General features: G+C 44.9%; 1 protein-coding gene across 1 annotated transcript in view; it reads left to right on the top strand.

Annotated features, from left to right (window-relative positions):
* LOC125089388 (cadherin-1) overlaps positions 1–20,524 on the top strand; it is an 85,705-nt gene extending 65,181 nt beyond the window's left edge. Inside the window, exons 10-16 of the mRNA XM_047711568.1 lie at positions 1,165–1,409; positions 7,790–7,935; positions 11,822–12,046; positions 12,366–12,596; positions 15,499–15,629; positions 17,227–17,370; positions 18,952–20,524. Coding sequence (XP_047567524.1) covers positions 1,165–1,409; positions 7,790–7,935; positions 11,822–12,046; positions 12,366–12,596; positions 15,499–15,629; positions 17,227–17,370; positions 18,952–19,161 — 1,332 coding nt within the window. The 3' untranslated portion in view covers positions 19,162–20,524. The remainder of the gene's footprint in view (positions 1–1,164; positions 1,410–7,789; positions 7,936–11,821; positions 12,047–12,365; positions 12,597–15,498; positions 15,630–17,226; positions 17,371–18,951) is intronic.

Raw genomic sequence — 20,524 nt, 5'->3', positions numbered from 1 at the left:
ACACAGCTGGGGAATGGCCTACCTGGACTTTGATCTTGTTGCTGGCTGATATCTGAACTGCATGTTGTCACTAAACTTAACTGAGGTCAGCGAGGTCAGGAGCAGGGTCTTCTGTCCATCTGCTCGCACGGACCACATGTCACATAGGATACCAACATTCTTACTAGTCTTGGATAGTAGATGACTTAAGGTGCTAGTGTTTGCTCACTGGGTTGTGCTGTTCAAGGCTTCACATAGTTTGTTACTCTCTGCTAGGGTTCTTACCTCTTTTTATTTATTTTAAAGATTTTATTTATTAGAGAGAGAGACGGTGAGAGCACGAACACTGGCAGGGGGAGTGGGAGAGGGAAAACAGGCTTCCCACTGAGCAGGGAGCCTGATGTGGGGCTCAATTCCAGGACCCTGGAATTGTGACCTGAGTCGAAGGCAGACACTTAACGACTGAGCCACACAGGTTCCTCTGGGGTTCTTATCTTTAATATGGTTGCGTGTTAGCTTTTGAAAAACATCTACATCCTGCCCCCCCCCCCGCCGGGGAGATTATTGTTTACTGGGTCAGGGTGTAGGCCTGTATTTTCTTCAGAAGTTCTCAAGTTAACTTCTTTTTTTTTTTTTTTTAAGATTTTTATTTATTTATTTGACAGAGAGAGATCACAAGTAGACAGAGAGGCAGGCAGAGAGACAGAGAGAGGGAAGCAGGCTCCCTGCTGAGCAGAGAGCCCGATGCGGGACTCGATCCCAGGACCCTGAGATCATAACCTGAGCCGAAGGCAGCGGCTTAACCCACTGAGCCACCCAGGCGCCCTCAAGTTAACTTCTTCCTAACACAGCCAGATCAGAGAACCATGACATAGTGCCAGCCACAGCAGTAGTTAAGCATGTCATCTTTTTTTTTTTTTTTTTTTTTTTAAAAACACTAACAAAGGGGCGCCTGGGTGGCTCAGTGGGTTAAAGCCTCTGCCTTCAGCTCAGGTCATGAACTCAGAGTCCTGGGATTGAGCCCCACATCGGGCTCTCTGCTCAGCAGGGAGCCTATTTCCTCCTCTCTCTCTGCCTGCCTCTCTATCTACTTGTAATCTCTGTCTGTCAAATAAATAAATAAAATCTTAAAAAAAAAACTAACAAAGAATGTATTTGTTAACCCCTTTTGTTTCTGCTCCTTAGGGCTTGGATTTCGAGGCCAAGCGGCAGTATATTCTGTATGTGACCGTTGTGAATGTAGCCCCGTTTGAGGTCATTCTCTCCACCTCCACGGCCACTGTCACTGTGGACGTGGAGGACGTGAATGAAGCCCCCGTCTTTGTGCCTTGCCCAAAGGAAGTGCACATACCTGAAGACTTCGGTGTGGGCCTGGAAATCACGTCTTACACTGCCAAAGACCCGGACCAGTTCATGGAACAGAGCATAACGTAAGTTTGAGAACTTTTCAACAGACTGGCAGCAACTGTGTGTGTGTGTGTGTGTGTACACGATTGTGTGCATGTGTGTAAAATACTTAGTTCATAGAGCTTTATCATCGTTGGTCTGTGCAAGACCCTTCTCTTTTGGCCCTTTTTTTTTTTTTTTTTTTTTAATTCCCATTCCTCACATCTTTTCCATTCCCTCCATAGATAGCCATTCTAGATTTACTGTGCTTCTTCTCTTCAAGGTCATGCAGTGAGGCAGGAATGTGCTTTTAATTGAAATGAATGGTGTTGCGTTATAAGTAGCTCACTATTTCCTCTCCTTTTAAACTGGAAGGCGCCTCTGTAATCTAGATCACACCCACCTATGTTGAAAACACATGTGGAAACCAACAGCAGCACCCACGACCATGTATGACAAAGAACGTCCCTCATCTTTTGAGGGCTGGATTTGGCTAGGAAAAAGTTATTAGAGCCCAAATCCCAACATGACACGTGTGTCTTTGTTAGTAATAGTGTGATTTCCAGGGGTAGCAGAGCTTGGCCAATGAGTCCACTTCCTCTTCACAGAGTGGTTCCTACCTGTTAATATTTGCTTTAGAGGAAAACTGTAACAATGAACTATTTAGAAAAAACGTTCTACAAATCTGGAGTACTGTCTTACTTACTAATTGAGTATGTTCTTATTTTGAGGGGTGTTTGTGTTTTAGTATCAGTGCTTTTCACTTACTAAACTTCAAATAAACAAAAAGATTTTTTAAGTGTGACTTCAACTTTTAAGGTTATTCTGGGAATTTTAAAAAAATTTTATCCATTTATTTGAGAGAGCAAGAGAGGACGAGCAGCAGGGAGAGGCAGAGAGAGAGGGGAAAGCAGACTCCCTGCTGAGCAGGGAGCGTTATGTGGGGCTTGATCCTAGCACCCTGGGATCATGACCTGAGCCAAAGGCAGATGCTGAACCGACTAAGCCACCCAGGTGCTTCTATTCTGGAGACTTTTTTTTTTTTTTTTTTAAGATTTTATTTATTTATTTGACAGAGAGAAATCACAAGTAGGCAGAGAGGCAGGCAGAGAGAGAGGAGGAAGCAAGCTCCCTGCTGAGCAGAAAGCCCGATGTGGGGCTCGAACCCAGGACCTGGGATCATGACCTGAGCCGAAGGCAGCGGCTTAACCCACTGAGCCACCCAGGCGCCCCTATTCTGGAGACTTTTTATGCCGATTCTGTACTGAGGGAAAGAGCTCCTGAATACCTCTTAGAGGGTGCTTGTGCCCTCTACAGAATGAACTAAACAAAGGGGGCAGGTAGTGATCTTAAAGGCTGCTAGAACTGAGTCCTTAGATCAAGGATGATGGGGAAATTTTCAATGGAGACTAATAACACCAAAACCTTCTGATCGATTTTAACATTTACTATTACAAAAAAAAAGGCAAGGACAGCACGACATAACGTGACAGCCACTTCCTGTGATCAGCGGTGTGCACACAGTGCCACTGAGGAAATGGTTTTGGAGAAAACAAAAGTTGGGACAGGATGTAGTCAAACAATAGGATCTGATTTTGAAGAAATGGAGAGAATGGGGTGCCTGGGTGGCTCAGTGGGTTAAAGCGTCTGCCTTCGGCTCAGGTCATGATCTCAGGGTCCTGGGATTGAGCCCCGCAGTGGGCTTTCTGCTCAGCGGGGAGCCTGCTTCCCCTTCTCTCAATTTGCTTCTCTGCTGACTTGTGATCTCTCTCTCTCTCTCTGTCAGATAAATAAATAAAATCTTAAAAAAAAATGGAGAGAATGAAGAAACTACTTAAATGCCACAAGGAGGCAGTCAGCCAAACACAGAATGTAGCAACTCTGTGACAAATGGCACTGTTTTCCATGAAATGAATGAATAGCAAAAGGGAAGGGGGACTGCTGTGCAGGAAGAGAGTACTAACAGGCAGGTGATCCAAGGGTAATGTGTAGACTACACTTGAATGTAGATTCAACAGTCCCAACTATAAAGACACCCTTGAGTCAATTCGAGATATTTGAACATGGAGTTGGCATTAAATGACGTTAAGTAATTGTTTTTGTAAGATGTGTTAGTGGCATTCTGATTGTTGTTTTTTTTTGTTTTTTTGTTTTTTTAACTTTTCCTATATAAGATACGTGCTAAGGTATTTAGAGGAGAAATCTTTTTAAAGATTGTATTTATTTATGACAGAGAGAGATAGCAAGAGGGGGAACAAAAGCAGGGGGCAGCTAGAAAGGGAGAAGCAGGCTTCCTGCTGAGCAGAGAGCCTGATGAGGGGCTCGATCCCAGGACGCTGGGACCTTGACCCCAGCCGAAGGCAGACGCCTAACAACTGAGCCACCCAGGCATCCCCAGAGGAGAAATCTTTTGGCATCTGGGATTTGCTTTAAAACAGACCGTAATTTCAGGGTCTCCTGACTGCCTCAGTCAGTGGAGTGTGTCACTCTTGATCTTGGGCTTGTGAGTTTGAGCCCCACATTGGGTGTGGAGATTACTTAAAAATAAAATCTTAAGGGGTGCCTGAGTGGCTCAGTGGGTTAAAGCCTCTGCCTTCGGCTCGGGTCATGATCCCATAGTCCTGGGATTGAGCCCCGCATCAGGCTCTCTGCTCAGCAGGGAGCCTGCTTCCCTCTCACTGTCTGCCTGCCTCTCTGCCTACTTGTGAGCTCTGTCTGTCAAATAAATAAATAAATAAAATCTTTTAGAAAATAAAATCTTAAAATACATAAAATACTTTGATTTCATCCATATATTCAAGATACTGGTCATAATCTGAAGATTGCTTCTAAGTGGTCAAAAATAAAAGGGCCAATAACGTGTGTGTGTGTGCGCGCGCGCGTTCTAAGTTTCAAAAAGGCTTTATTATATACAGAGGGGAGGGGTTCGGTCCTTCTTGGCTGCCACTTTCCTTGTGGCCACCAGGACATGGTTGAGCTCCTCTGTCTTCCTTTTGGTATGGATGTGTTTCCTCACCCTTTACCTGATGAACTGAGGGTGCACTTGTTCTTGGAGACCTTGAGCCACTCACATGGCACGCTGTTCATGTAGGCCAGAGGCACAACCTTCTCAGGTCCTGCCCTGCACGAACTTGGTGTCCCTCACGGGGTGCCTGCTGCAGTGGCTATACCTTGGCCTCCACACATTCTTAATCACCCCATGGTCTTTTTTGAGTCCCATAGAGATAGTGTGGTGCAGAGCCACGGCTGGAAGCCCCAAGCCACACCCCACAGTCCGGATAGCAACAGACCCTACAACATGTGGTGCCCCACTAACATAGTGTGTGCTTTTATTTATGTTTCTAAAGATTTTATTTAGTTACTTTAGAGAGAAAGGGGCTGGAGAAGTGGGGGAGAGAGAATTTCAAGGAGACTCCACTGAATGGGGAGCCTGAGGTGGGATTTGAACCCACGACCCTGAGGTGAAGACCTGTGTTAAGATCAAAAGTCGGATACTTAACCAACTAAGCCATCCAGGCACCCTTCGTAAGATGTGTTTATAATCAAACTTGAAAAGTAGAGTGGAAAACCAGGGACAACTTTGTTGGGCTTTTGTTCAGTGATGAAGCCTTGGAGTGTGTGGTTTCAAGGCTGGGTTGACATCTTTGCTTGCAGTAGTGAGATGGGCAATTCTAAATTTCTGTTTGAGGGGCAGCTGGGTGGCTTAGTCAGTTAAGTGCCTGCCTTCGGCTCAGGTCGTGATCTCAGGGTCCTGGGATCGAGTCCTTCATCAGGCTCCTTGCTCAGTGGGGAGTCTGCTTCTCCCTTAGTGTGCGTGGGTGCATTCTGTCTCTGTCAAATAAATAAATAAATCTTTAAACAACAAGAACAACCTTCTCTTGGACCAAGTGCAGGGACCAAGTGTTACTATTGTGTTTAGAGGCCCTTACCTCTGGAGTAAAGACCACTCTGTGGTTCAAGGCTTTGCACTTGTAAAGAGGTGAGGATGTACATACAGGTATCCAAGGCCCTTGTGTCCTTAAGTTATTTGTTTCCTTTTCTGAGTCTTTCCATGACCCTGGCAGATAACTGAGCAGTGTATCTGTTTTTCTTCTTTCTTTTTAAAAATTTTATTTATATAGAGCACATGGTGGGGGGAAGGCAGAGGGAGAGGGAGAAGCAGGCTCCCACTGAGCAGGGAGCCCAACTGCAGGCTTGATCCCAGGACCCCGAGATCGTGACCTGAGCCGAAGGCAGACGCTTAACCAACTGAGCCACCCAGGTGCCCCATCTCTGTCTTTCATGGCTTTGTTTTCTCTGACTGAATGTTTCTGGTATACCTAATAAGGTGTAGCTTAACAGGATTTTTTTTTTTTATTTAAAGATTTTTATTTATTTGACAGACAGATCACAAGTAGGCAGAGAGGCAGGCAGAGAGAGAGAGGAGGAGGAGGCAGGCTCCCTGCTGAGCAGAGAGCCCGATGTGAGGCTCGATCCCAGGACCCTGGGATCATGACCTGAGCCGAAGGCAGAGGCTTTAACCACTGAGCCACCCAGGCGCCCCTTAACAGGATTTTTTGAGTAAAACTTTTTTCTTGCTGTGTAAGACCGGAAGGAGCTTGAGCCTCTCTAGCACCTACCAACATAGGCCAGTATTGCATCCCACCCTCGGGCCACTGTGTCAACCCAGACCTCCTCATGCTCATTGTAGGGGTGCTGGGGGGCATGTTGCCACTGTTTGTGAGCTACCGTACCCCTTGGGTAACTGGTCTGAAAGAGTCTGCTTTTAAATAACACATAGGATGAGGGGGTGCCTGGGTGGCTCAGTTGGTTGTGTCTGTTTTCAGCTCAGGTCTGGATCCCAGGGGTCCTGGGATCAAGCCCTGGGTCGAGCTCCCTGCTCAGCAAGAAGCCTGCTTCTCCCTCTCCCACTCCCCTGGCTTGTGTTCCCTCTCTCACTGTCTTTCTCTCTCTCTGTCAAATAAATAAATAAAATATTAAACCAAAAGAAAAGGCTCAGGACATCAGGGTGGCTCAGTTGGGTAAGTGTCTGCCTTCCGCTCAGGTCACAATCCCAGAATCCTGGGATTGAGTCCTACGTCACGCTTCTTGCTCAGCAGGAAGCCTGCTTCTCCCTCTGTCTGCTGCTTCCCCTGCTTGTGCTTTCTCTCTCTCTCTGACAAATAATAAATCTTAAAACACACATACACACACATAGGATAGTATTCATTGCTTCAGGCAAGAGTTGTCCATAGATGTTAAATTTCTTGGATGAAACTTCGGTGAACAGGCTATTGTGACATTTTCTCCTCTCAGGTCATAGATTAATTACCGTAAGAAAAAAGGTACCTTTGCTGTAAAGAGTTCTGATTGCCTGTCACTTCCCCAAGTGATGGAAGTGAACATCGCCAAGAAAAGGATAGCTCTCACGTGCCTCCTAATCTGATGGATATGACGAGGACACATATTATCTCCACACTGTTCTTGCTTCCCCTTCCCTCATATAATGTGAAACTGCTTAGGAGGGAGGGGTGCCGGGGTAGCTCAGTCATTAAGCATCTGCCTTCAGCTCAGGTTGGGACCCTGGGATCGAGCCCTGCATCGGGCTTCCTGCTCAATAAGGAGCCTGCTTCTCCCTCTCACTCTGCTCCCCTGCTCCTGCTCTCTCTCTCTCTGTGTCTCAAATAAATAAATAAATAAAATCATTTAAAAAAAATTTTTTTAAATAAAAATAAGAAAAAGAAACTACTTAGGGGGTAATGATCAGACCAACCCAAATTGAGGGGCTTTCTACAAAACAAGTGGCCTATACTTTACTTTTTTGTTGTTCGTGCTGTAAGATTTTTTTACTTACTTCAGAGAAAGAGAACTGGGGGGAGGAGCAGAGGGAGAGGGAGAAAGACACTCAAGCAGACTCGTGCTGAGTGTAGAGCTGGATGTAGGGCTTGATCTCATGACCAGTCATGATCTGAGCAGAAACCAAGAGTCAGGTGCTTAACTGACTGCCCTACTCAGGCACCCCTGGCCTACACTTTCCAAAAAGTGTTGAGAAAGAAAAGAAAGGCTAAGGACTAGTTCCAAATTAGGGAAACATGACGTCTAAATGTCAGGCATGGATGGATCCAGAATCTGGGCAGGGATGTTCTGGAGGACAGTTTTGGGGAAATGGATAATTTAAATATGTGCCATATATTAAATAAGAGTATGATATCAAAGTTCTATTTCCTGAAATTAAATCATCATCATGTAAGAAAATGCCTCTGTTCTTAGGGGCTAACACGCTGAAGCATTTCTGAGTGAAAGAACGTGAGGTCTGCAACTTGAAGGGGACATGGATGGTCATACTTTGCTGTAGATGGGATCAATGATCGATGAGGACCCTTAGCCTTCTTCACCTAGGTGCTGTTCAGTGTACTGTTCTAAGGCAGAGTTTGTGCCTTCTCAGGTACCGGATTTGGAGGGATGCTGCCGGTTGGCTGGAGATTAATCCAGAATCTGGTGCCATTTTCACTCGGGCTGAGCTGGACAGAGAGGACACGGAGCATGTGAAGAACAGCACGTACGAGGCCATCATTATAGCCGTTGACAACGGTAAGGCTGCCCTTAGTGTGTGACCTTTGCCATCTCACCCTCCTGGCTAGTGTGCTCCATTGCCCCATACCCTGCTTTTGGAGGCCAGAGTTCATTCTTTTCCTTGTATTCTTAAAGAAAGGCATATGATTTTCAAAGTACAAATAATTATACCTGAACCCACTCCTTCCCCACGGGAGCCAGACTGCCTTGGTCTGGATCCTAAGACAAAAGCTTATGTCCCTCTGTTCCTCTATCTGGTAAAATGATAATACCCCATCTGGATTTTTAATGAGTTCATTTATGTAAAAGTGCCCTAGAAGAGTGTATGCTCTATAAGGACTATCATAATTTTTATCCTCATCATTAGTAGTGAAATGTGGCTCCTTCCAGACTGTGTATTTGAATACATTTACATGCATATAGAAATAGAGTTTATTCCCTGGGGATAAAAATATATTATATGTTTATTAAAAAAAAAAAGAAATAGAGTTTATTATAAAGCCACTATCTAGTTTACATCCTGGTTTTGCTTTTATTACAAAAACCATTATTTTGGGGGTGCCTGGGTGGCTCAGTAGTTAAGCGTCTGGCTTTGGCTTAGGTCATGATCCTGGCCAGGGTCCTGGGATCGAGCCCTGTATCATGCTCACTGCTCAGCAGGAAGCCTGCTTCTTCCTCTTGCACTCCCCTGCTTGTGTTCCCTTTCTTGCTTGCTCTCTATCAAATAAATAAATAAAAATCTTTTAAAAAACCTTAAACAACCATTATTTTGTATATGTTGATTTAAATGAAAGTTAATTTATTTGCTATTTAGTTTATTATTATTGATAATGTGTCTTAAAGACCCAGATATATTTTGACACCTTATAAATCTCTTTGTATTAATGTTATCTGGATATAGCATACTTTAATCATTCACACATCAAAGAACACTTCCACTTACTCGATACTCCCATGAGTTTCATAAGGAAACCTCCTTGTCCATGACCTCTGTGTGCAAGTGTTTCCCTTGGCTGGCTATTTAGAAACAGAATTACTGTTAGAAACTGCTCGCTCCCTGGGAATGTGATGGATTCTCTTTCCCTCGCTAACTCCCCAGCTTCCTGAGGTAGTAGACAGTCTTGAAAACACCGCAAGGCAGATTAGGCCGTGATGGGGCTGGACAGGTGGCTGGTGGATGATGCAGGCTCCGTGGCATTGTGACCATGCCGAGGGCAAACGAGCCTGGCCTCCTCACTTAGAATCGAAAGCCTGTTCCTGGAGCTGTATGTGGGAGTTAATCGGGTTAAAAGCAGAGAGCAGGACAAGTAAGGCCCATGATGGGGTCCTATTCACAGAATGCTTTTGCCTGAAGGGAAAGCTAGCCCATGGCTTCAGCCGCACAGGCCGGCTGTCACTGGCTGCGTAGAAACTCTCCAGCCTGCCCTGGAAGTAGGTGGAGGAAATGGCTCCTGAACATGGGTTGGCAGACTTTCTGTAAAGGAAGGGCCAGGGAATAAGTATTTTAGTGTCCACGGGCCATGTGGTCTTGATTGCCTTTGCAGCCTAGAAACATCCATAGGTGATCTGTAAAGGGGGAATGAGCACAGCTATGTTTCTTAATTTGCCTGGAAGACCTTAGTTTGCTGACCCCTGACCTCATAATTGTGGTTCAGGTATGATGGTGGCGAATGATTCCTTTAAGTTTCACTTTGTGCGTGACTCAGCACTTTTTAATGTAAGGTCTATGAGGAAGAAGAATGAGGCTTCTTAAAAAATCTATTAGTTCTTTTTTTTTTTTTTTAAGATTTTATTTATTTATTTGACAGAGAGAAATCACAAGTAAGCAGAGAGGCAGGCAGAGAGAGAGGAGGAAGCAGGCTCCCTGCTGAGCAGAAAGCCCGATGTGGGGCTCGAACCCAGGACCTGGGATCATGACCTGAGCCGAAGGCAGAGGCTTTAACCCACTGAGCCACCCAGGTGCCCCTATTAGTTCTTTTTTAATTAGAAAAAATTTTAGGGGTACCTGGGTGGCTCAGTCATTAAGCGTCTACCTTCAGCTCATGTCATGATCCCAGGGTCCTGGGATGTAGCCCTGCATCGGGCTCCCTGCTTGGCGGGAAGCCTGCTTCTCCCTCTCCCACTTTGCTTCGTGTTCCCTCTCCCTGTATCTCTCTCTGTCAAATAAATAAATAAAATCTTTTAAAAAAAAGAAAAAGAGGGGTGCCTGGGTAGCTCAGTAGGTTAAAGCCTCTGCCTTCTGCTCAGGTCATGATCTCAGGGTCCTGGGATCGAGCCCTGCATCGGCATCTCTCCTCAGCAGGGAGCCTGCTTCCTCCTCTCTCTCTGCCTGCCTCTCTGCCTACGTGTGATCTGTCAAATAAATAAATAAAAATCTTTAAAAAAGAAAAAAAATGTAAATGACACTACCTATTTTTTAAATACATATGATAAGATAAAGATTTGATGGAGGGGCGCCTGGGTGGCTGGGTGGGTTAAGCCGCTGCCTTTGGCTCAGGTCATGATCTCGGGGTCCTGGGATCGAGCCCCGCGTCGGGCTCTCTGCTCAACAGGGAGCCTGCTTCCTCCTCTCTCTCTGCCTGCCTCTCTGCCTGCTTGTGATCTCTCTCTGTCAAATAAATAAATAAAATCTTTAAAAAAAAAAAAAAAGATTTGATGGATGTATAAACAAAATACGGGTATATGCGTACAGTGGATTATTGTTAAGCCTTAAAAAAGGAAGGGCATCCTGTCACAAGTTATAACCTGAATGAATCTTGGGGGCATTATGCTAAGTAAAGGCCATGTCACAAAAAGGCAAATACTTTATGGTTCCACTTACTTAAGGTCTGAAAGCAGTCTAATTCATAGAGACAAAGTAGAATGGTGGTAACCAGGGGCTGGGAGGAAAAGGAAAGTAGGTAGTTGTTAAATGGATACTGAGTTTGAGTTTTACAAGATAACAAAGTTCTGGAGAGCTATTCCACAGCAGTGGGAATATACTTACATTGTTGAACCTAAAATGTGAAGTGAACTTTAAAATGGTTGAGATGGTAAATTTTAAGCTATGTGGTTTGTTTTAATCACGATTTTTTTATAGGGTTAAAAAAAAAATACAACAGCACTATAGTCTTGCTACCCAGGTATAACCCTTTCTAGGTTCAAGATAAGAGTCTTGTGTTTTTTTTTCCATAATAATCTATTGATGGTTATACTTGAGTGTCTACTTTTTCTACCACCGTGTATGCTAGATGCTATGTCAGAAGGTAAAAGAAATCCACACAGAAGTGGCCAAGTCTTCCTCCACCCTCAATCTATTTTCGAAAGCACCTTGCAGCAATTTAAAAAGCTCAACCCTTTGATAATGACCTTCAAGCCATAGAAGCTCTGAAAAGGGAGAATTGTGGGGTAGGGGGGAATGGAATGAGGAAGTCTTAGAGGGATTAAAGTTTAATGTGTGCGTAAAGGTATGTGTAGAAGAGGGAAAGGGGTGTCCTTTGTGTGAGCATAATTTGAATAATTGCTGTCAGACTAGGGGAAAAGCATGTCAGAAAGCAGCCAGAGCTGAAGTGAAGATGCCCCATGATGGAGAGGGGAGCGCCTGCTGATGGGTCCCTAAGGAGTCAAACCAAGATTGGGATTTGGGCAGATGGGAGGCAGTAGAGCTTCATGAATGTTCTTTTTTGTTTGTTTGTTTGTTTTAATAAGGATTTTACTTATTTGACAGAGATCACAAGTAGGCAGAGAGGCAGAGAGAGAGAGGAGGAAGCGGGCTCTCCGCTGAGCAGAGAGCCTGATGTGGGGCTCAATCCCAGGAGACTGAGATCGTTACCTGAGCCGAAGGCAGAGGCTTTAACCCACTGAGCCACCCAGGCGCCCCATGAATGTTCTTGAGCCGTAGTATTTCCTGTGTATTTTCTCTTAGGTTCTCCAGTTGCTACTGGAACGGGAACCCTCCTCCTGATCCTCTCTGATGTGAATGACAATGGCCCTGTACCAGAACCTCGAAATATGGACTTCTGCCAGAAGAGTCCACAGCCTCATGTCATCAACATCATTGACCCAGATCTTCCGCCCAACACATCTCCCTTCACAGCAGAACTAACGCATGGGGCAAGTGTCAACTGGACCATTGAGTACAATGACCAAGGTGGGAACTGGAATCTTACTTCAGGAACTTTGACCACATGCTTTCCCTGCTCCCATACCTGCTCCTACCCTCCCCCTTTCTGAGATTCCCTTCTTAACTTCCAGACGCCACCCTTCAGTTTGACGTGTGTTCACTTACCCCTTCTACATTTGAGGCATTGCACCAAAGAGCCCTTTCCTTTCTGGTATCTGGTTCTGCTAAGTACTGTCCAGTAATCTGTGACCCAAGCAGCTCCATTTTCTTGACCCTAATAATTTTATTCTAGAATGAGGCTTTTTTCTCCCCTTGTCCAATCATTGATTTTTGTTGCTTCCTTTAGCCCATGAATCTCTAATTTTGAAGCCGAAAAAAACCTTAGAGTTGGGTGACTACAAAATAAATCTCAAGCTCACGGATAACCAGAACAAGGACCAGGTGACCACCCTAGATGTGTACGTGTGCGACTGTGAAGGGGTCACCAACAACTGCAAGAGGGTGGCGCCATACGCCGAGGCAGGCTTGCAGGTTCCTGCCATTCTGGGCATTCTTGGAGGAATCCTCGCTTTACTAAGTACGTATGCCTGCCAGGCGGTTCAGCCTTTGGCTTCTAAAACGGGGAAGCTCTATCCCTTACTGAATGGTTCAGAGACAAGTTGGCCAAGACTGGAAGGCAGCCCTGTTCCATGAGATCATCATCAATAGTCCTTCTATTTTGTTGTTCTGTCAGTCCCTCAGGGGAGTGCTTCTCATGCTCGAGGACATATCAGTCACCTGCATGAAGATTCTGAGCTGGTCATCTGGGAGGGGTCTGGGGTGGGAAACCTCAGATTCCACATTTGTAACCAGCTCCCCGGTGGTGCAGGGGCTGCAGGTCCTTGGACCAGCTTGGAGCAGCAAGGCCTTAGGGTCTTCTCCTCATCAGCATGGTCCAAGCTCTCCAGCTCACCTCCACCATTTGTGCTTCCACAGTCCACATTCCATCCTGGAGAAGGGATGCTGGAGAACGTGGGAAGGACATACCTGGAAATGACATGAGTCACCTTCAGTCCCATCCCACTGGCCCAAACACAGCCACACTGAGAATTTCCCACTTGAACTCTATGGCCATGTGCCCATTTAAACCTTGGCATCGGGTGGGGGTGGAGTGTAGCGTGAACAGTGAGTATCAGTGACTGAAAGGACAGAATGGGGAAAAGGATACTGGGGAGGGGGGCTGTGTCAGTTCCTACCATAGTCTTTGAAACTGTTATCACCTGGTCCCACCTAGAAACTGGACCCTGTGGTTGCCATTATGGTTTCTAAAAACTTGGTGATTGCAAGTCGTTTAGAAAATTTTCAAAAATAGTTTATAAATTCGGGACTGGAAAGGGTGGTCCAGGTCATTAATGCTTTTACTATCAGAAAGGGTGGATGTTAGTTGACCCTCAAGGAAGTTTTGATGGAAGGTGTAGGATGGTTGGGACAGAGGCTGGTGGCATCCAGATGGACAGAGGGGCGTTCGTGAGGGTTCCCACACTAGTGAAGGCACAGAGAGGAAGGCTTGATTGCACTGTGAAGGGCAAAGAGGAGGCCAGTGTGGCTGGAGTAGAAGAACGTTCTTGGAGCAGTGGCAAAAACCCTGGGGTTTCAGTTTAGACTCAACACAGACGTTCTTAATCCCACTGCTTGCTGCTTGAACAGATTGCTTTGCTCCCGCCCTCTGCTACTTGTGTCCCCTCAAAACTGAGAAGGAAGGAGAGTGTCGTTCAGAATTCAGTGGGCTTTCTGGACCTCTGTTCCTCAGCATTCACCTGGCTTTATTGCCACTGTGGGATGAGGTGAATTCCCCTTCCTCTGCCATCATCGTGGGTGCCCTTGTACAAGCCCTGTCTGGCCGTTTCCTTCCCACTCTCCTTACATCTAGGCCAGTCAGCTTTGGGGATGGCAGCTACTAACTAGTACTTCCATTCTAAGGAATATGTTAAAGATCATTGTTACATTGAAAATAATTGACTTTTGAGTAATAGCATTACCTCAATGTGTTTGGGATAGATTGCATTAGGCACAGGGGACAAGAGTGACACTGCAGAATGTTCAGATGAGGAACAGTGTTGAGAGCAGAGGCAGTGCCAGCATTCAGACTTAGAACTCCTTGTTCCCTGTGGGCCAACATAGAACTTACACTTAAACAAAGATTACACTAGAAAGACGCCAGGATATGAAGGTTTTCTTGGCATCCCTCAGTGTTAGGTTGCTTGCTTGGTGCCAGGCTTCAAGGAGATCCTGTGGGAGTGCTGAGGTTGTGGTACAGTGTGTGGGGCAGTACTTCCTGAAGTGATAACAATAGGATATATTTTGGTTACTTTCAGTGACATTTAAGTAATGTTGGATAAGTAGCGTCTTCTTGGAAACGATAAACCTGCTTTTAGTGGGAAACGATAAACCTGCTTTTAGTGGCTCGAAGCTCCACCAGGATGGTGACTGTTTGCATCTTACCTGGTGTTAAGTACTGTATTGTCAGTGCCGAGACATGTCTTGGCCCATGGAGCAAGTACTCCATATTCCTCTTTGTGAATTGTGGTCAATGAAGTTACATTGTTCATCTGTGGAAAGTCTGGGAACCTTGCTGATTTCAAAAACAATAGGAAGGTTGGATACTTATAAGAAATCTTTCCCCCAAATCTATACAACCTCCTGTTTCAGTGCAAGATGGCTTCAGTAGGTGTCCTTTAGAGATCGGGCACAAGCACCTATTTAAACAAAACAAAACAAAAACAAAAACAAAAACAATATACACGGAATCATACTTTTTTCAGTCACAAGAAATAGTTAAAATTTTTTAACAGTTAATTATTAATTGTATATATTCCACAAGTATCCCAAGGTCAGATGAAAACTTGGAAAATTAAACAGAATTTAGAGCTTGCTTATGTGATTCTTAAGAGAAAATAAGGAATATACCAGGCGATTGAATGGTCTGTGTCTCATTCCTTAGAACTGATGAAAAATAATATGCATCTGTCCACCACATTTAGGCTGACCCACCCCTGACAAACCTTCAGTGGTTCCAGATCAAAGCCAAAGTCCTTTCAGTAGTTGCCATGTTCCTGCCAACCCACTAAACTCATGTCCGCTTCTCCCTCCCTCGCTCACCCTGCTATGTATGCCATGCTGACCTCGCCTCTCCTTAGTCCTGCCCATCATGCTCCTGCCTCAGGGCCTTTGTCCCTCATTTCCTCTGCCTGGAGCATTTTAGCTCACATTCTGGGAAATGACTGATTGGTTTAAGGCTGGGTAAAGACCACACTTCAGCTCCCATGTAATAGTCCATGATGTTACACTGACTGCATACACTAACTTGCAGTGTGTGAGTGTCAGCAATGGTTTGTGTGGCAGCCATCTGTCTGGTAGGAAGGGCAGCGATGCTCTGTGATAGGGGCTTTTTATGGCTGTCTTGACCTGTGGCTGTCCTCGTTCTCTCTCCCCCACACCAGTCCTCATTCTGCTGCTTCTGCTGTTTGTTCGGAGGAGAGGGGTGGTCAAAGAGCCCTTACTACCCCCAGAAGATGACACCCGGGACAACGTTTACTACTATGATGAAGAAGGAGGTGGAGAAGAGGATCAGGTACATTTTTAAAACCGCGATAAAAAGCTAAATGGAGATCTCTGTATTTGGAAGATGCAATGGTTAGGAGAAGGTAGACCTTTGAAATAGTATTGTTCTGTTCAGCACCCAGATGAATGAATGGAGGCAAAGTTGGGTAAGTGACTTGCCCGTAGTCACAGAGGTAGGAAGCAGGAGGACCAGGTAGTTTGACTCCGGAGCCTGGTCTTCTCATTGCTGTTCTCAGGCCACAAACGTGAAATTATCGTTGCCATAAAGCAACTACTCTATTGTAATATTTTGTTTCCCTGGAGCTTATAGGTATGCTAAAATTCTTTTCTTCCTTTTTGTACATGTTAAATCTTTAGGCCTTCTTTATTTTCCTTTATTTTGAATACGGTCTTGCCTTAGCCTAGAGTTTTCTGGAGACTTTTTTTTTTTTTTTTTTTTTTTTTTTTTAAAGTAATCTCTGTGCCCAGCATGGGGCTCAAACTCATGATCCCAAGATCAGGAGTTGGATCCTCTACTGACTGGGCCGGCCAGGAGTCTTTTGGAGAATTTTGAAAGTGTATTCCATTTAGAAAGGGAACCCCAGACCCCCTGCAGAGTTGTGCTTTGACTCTGGCCATGCATGAGCATCTTTGCTGAGCTCTCTGGTCTGGAAGAACAGCCATTCATTAGAAATTCAATTCCCGGGTGCCTGGGTGGCTCAATTGGTTAAGCGACTGCCTTAGGCTCAGGTCATGATCCTTGAGTCCCAGGATAGAGTCCCGTATCGGGCTCCCTCCTTGGCAGGGAGTCTGCTTCCCCCTATGACCCTCCCCCTTCTCATGCTCGCTCGTTCGCTCTCTCTCTCTCTCAAATAAAATCTTGAAAAAAAAAATCAATTCCTGCTTTGTAGAACATACTAGTGAGTACAGAGAAATGTTCTTCAGGCATTTGTGGGATGACTACTTATCTCAGCTAGTGCCTTAATCCGGGTGGGTTGCTATTCAAGATGCCACAGACAGGTTGCTGAAAAAACACAGAAATTTTCTTTCTCATGGTTCTGGAGGCTGGGATAGAGGCACCAGCAGATTTGGTGTTCAGTGGGGTCCCGCTTCCCGGCTCACAGTCATACGTAATCTCACATGTACTCAATGTTGCAGATGGGGAACTCTAGAGTATCTTTCATTATCCGGGCGCTAATCCTGTTCCCAAGGGCTCCATCTACCCTCCCGACCTGATCACCTCCCAAAAGTTGCCTCTCCAGATACCACCACATTGGGGATTAGGTTTCAGTGTGTGGATTTGGCAAGGGATGGTCAGTCTAGGGCAGCAAGGCTCTCCAGAACCTGTAGATTGCCTGGGACTTAGTAAGGTACAGCAGTCTACATCCAGGCCCCCAGTTGTTCCTCACAATTCTTTCATGGTGTTTTTTTCTTCTAGTGCTATGTTGGAAACTCTTGGGTTGAAAACTGTCATTTCGGATTACATTGACACATGCTTACAACTGTCATGCAATTGAAAGAGCATTATCTGATAACGGAATCTGTCATCCAAATATAGCCCTGGGTTTGTGTGACCTTTTTTCTTTTTTAAAATACTCTTTGCTCTATTTTTACCTTTTCCTCCAAAGGACTTTGACTTGAGCCAGCTGCACAGGGGCCTGGAAGCTCGGCCGGAAGTAACTCGCAATGATGTGGCGCCAACCCTCCTGAGTGTGCCCCATTACCTGCCCCGCCCTGCCAATCCTGATGAAATTGGAAACTTTATTGATGAAGTAAGTTAGCAAAGTCAAACGCCAAGGTGCAGCTTGTCTCTAAACTCAGACACAGCTGAGTTGAAAGTGAGGAAACTGTCTTTAGATTCTTTCCTTTACCGTGTTTTCTCCTTGCCTGATCCCTGAATGCTATTTTTTATTTGTGTCTCATCTGAATTTCAGAACTAAAAGCACTTCAGACCGTTCATAGTGAATTTGCAGTATCCATATGGCGAAACTGAGAATTGCTTGTAAGGATTTAGTAGAAGTAGAAATGAAACTAAAAGAGATTCAGAAGAGATCCAGTTTGGTTTCACTAATAGGCCTTTTTGTCCCTGCATCCCACTGCTGGTTGAGTGATATTAAATGTGTATCACAGGTCTGCCTAAGGGCCAGAAATAGAGCAGCAGTTTCTGCATGTCAGAAATTCACTCAGCTATGAATTCCAGAAGCTTAGACAGCTATGAGGAGATTAACCTCATAAATCCTTGTTCTCATGTTTGCTGTCACGTGATCACAAGATGGCTGCCACACTTCCAGGCCTTGGGTCTGTATTCCAGTCAAGAAGAAGTAGGAAGGGCTGAGCAGAGGCCAGAAATCTTTGTTCTGAACAACGGTTAATGCAAGTACGGGAGTTCATCCTATAGGTTACTGGCCAGAACTGTCCAAGATGGTCCTTTTCTGCATGGGAGAATGAGAAATAAGGCATTAAGTTTAATTAGCTTAGGGTAAGATGAGGACAAATTGGTGGTCGGGATGAGCAAAGAATCAAGTAAGATAATAGTTTGGCAGGATCTGTTTCCTTAAACTATGTTACCTGATCCCTTGCTCAATTACCGCAGTAATTTTCAGGGCTTGTCTGATGGTTCAGTGGCCTTTGGCGAGTCTTTGTGGTAGAGGCTGGTTTTGCTTTAGTTGCTCTGGGAGTCCTCACCAGGTACTACATAAAACCAGCAGTGCTGGAAGTGACCAGGCTGGATCTTCTAGGAAGCTGGGAATGGGAAGGGCCAGTTAAAACCTCCCTCTTCGATAAATATGAATCCAGGTGCTTTCCTCCATTAACATTCATTGTGTGTCATCACAGCTGATGGATGGTAGTTTCCTTTTTTTCTTAATTACCAAAATAGTGTTTGCTACCTAGAATAAAATAATAAACGTTGAAAATGTATATAAAGAAAACATAATACAAGTCTTTCCTTACTGCCCCCAACTCTCCAGAGTTAACAGTTTGGCATTTATCCTTCCAGACCTTTCCAGGTGGAAATGCTAAATGGACCAGTGTGACTGTCCTCATTGTTTTCAGCTTCTGTCTGTCCTGACTGGCTGGTTTCTCTCCTGTCTACGTAAAATTTATCATTAGTTTAGGGGAAAACATTTTGCCTCTTTACCCATGATGTTCTCTTTTCATCAACTGTGTATTGTCTGTCTTCCTTGCCAGTTTGTATGCATTTATGTTACTGGTGCTGACTGCCCCTGGTGTTCTGTAGGATGGCTGTGTTATCGTGCATTACGCGTTGCTGGAGTCACCTAGAGAAGGCATCTTGCCTGACAGGTGTGTGATTCTTCTCACTGAAAGAGCCTACCATCTTCCTTCTTCTTTAGAACCTGAAGGCAGCAGACACTGACCCCACTGCTCCTCCTTACGACTCTCTGCTGGTGTTTGACTATGAAGGGAGTGGGTCCGAAGCTGCTAGTCTGAGCTCCTTGAACTCCTCAGAGTCAGACCAAGACCAGGACTATGACTACCTGAACGAATGGGGCAATCGCTTCAAGAAGCTGGCGGACATGTACGGAGGTGGCGAGGATGACTAGGGGACTTGAGACAAATGGGGAAGGAGATGGGTCCTTAAGCCATGTGGTAGAAAACGCAGGGGTAATGGTTTTCCACCGCCCTTCACTTGAGATGAGTTTCCGGGGAAGAGAGACTGCTCAGTGATGCAGTTAGAATAGTTAGGATTACCACTTTATAGATCTAATCTGTGCGTGTTAGAATGATTTTGACCTCTTACTTGAAGCTTTTTTTCTTTCATCGTTCTTTAAATGGTGATGTTGTCCAATAGACCCCCCCCCCACATGTTTAATATTTCATGGGAATAGCTTTAGTCTCCAGAAGATTGTGTTAGCAACTTGCAGATTTCCTTAGAGGCTTTTGTCTCATTTTTTTAGAGGAAGGGAAGACTCACCTGCCCTATTTTGTGTGTATGTGTATGTACATATGTATAATTATTTTTAATCTGTGTTCTTTTTTTCTCCTATCACTGCACTGGTGTCCCCTGTTGTAACACCCACTCTTACTCCTCCTGAACGTCTATTGCCCCAGACAAGAGTTCTCTGTTGGAGAAATTGTTGGGCCCTTTCAGGGTAGGAGACTTGGTCTTAGTCTGGCCATAGTGTGACTGAATATCATGGACTCATAAGACCTTTAATGGATCTCCTTTTTAATTTCTTAAGTACATAACTTGAAATTGATGTCCATCCACTTACTTATTCTGCGTAAGTATGTTTGTTATGTGTATGTCCTTATGGAGGTACTTTGGTTCTCAACAGGGAGCACTGAGCAGAAAAGGTGATGAGTTTTCAGGCACCACTCAACTTCTAATGTTCATTTGTCACTCAAAAGAGTGATCTATTTTGACATTTAAGATAGCGCCCAAGTGCCGCAGCCAAAGGCAGAAGGAGGTTTGTCACAGCTGAGGGCAACATGAGAAACGGGCTTGGAGGTGGCAGGAGAGATGTGTCATTGATCCTGGCAATTTAGCAAACTGAGACTGTGAATGATTGAGGTGGCTCTACCTCTGTTCTGAAAATTCTGAAGAATGGAAGAACGTCAGCATGTGTGTCCTATCAGGATCCTCATGCCAGAGTTTATACCTGAAACCTAGAATCCCCAAGTGCCTGCTTTTGTTGATGTCTACAGAAAATGCTGGCTCATCTGGACACATCTGCCCCAAATTCCAAGTGTGTGTAGAAAACCAAGAATATTTAGGAAATCCAATTTTTTCCCCTGAGGGACAGAAAGAAAATGTGCCCTGAAGGGTGTTAGCATGGGGAGGATGGGGAGAACTTTGATTTGGATCTTCTTTTAATTGAAATGCAAACTTCAAGAAACTTTTGACAACCATGAAGAACAATTTTATCTGAATTGCTTTACTGTCTGTCAGCTGTTTTTCAAAGG

The sequence above is a fragment of the Lutra lutra genome, chromosome 17 (genome assembly GCF_902655055.1).
Source record: "Lutra lutra chromosome 17, mLutLut1.2, whole genome shotgun sequence".
NCBI lineage: Eukaryota > Metazoa > Chordata > Mammalia > Carnivora > Mustelidae > Lutra > Lutra lutra.
Note: the sequence above shows the minus strand (reverse complement) of the source record. Positions and strands in the feature narration are given on the sequence as shown.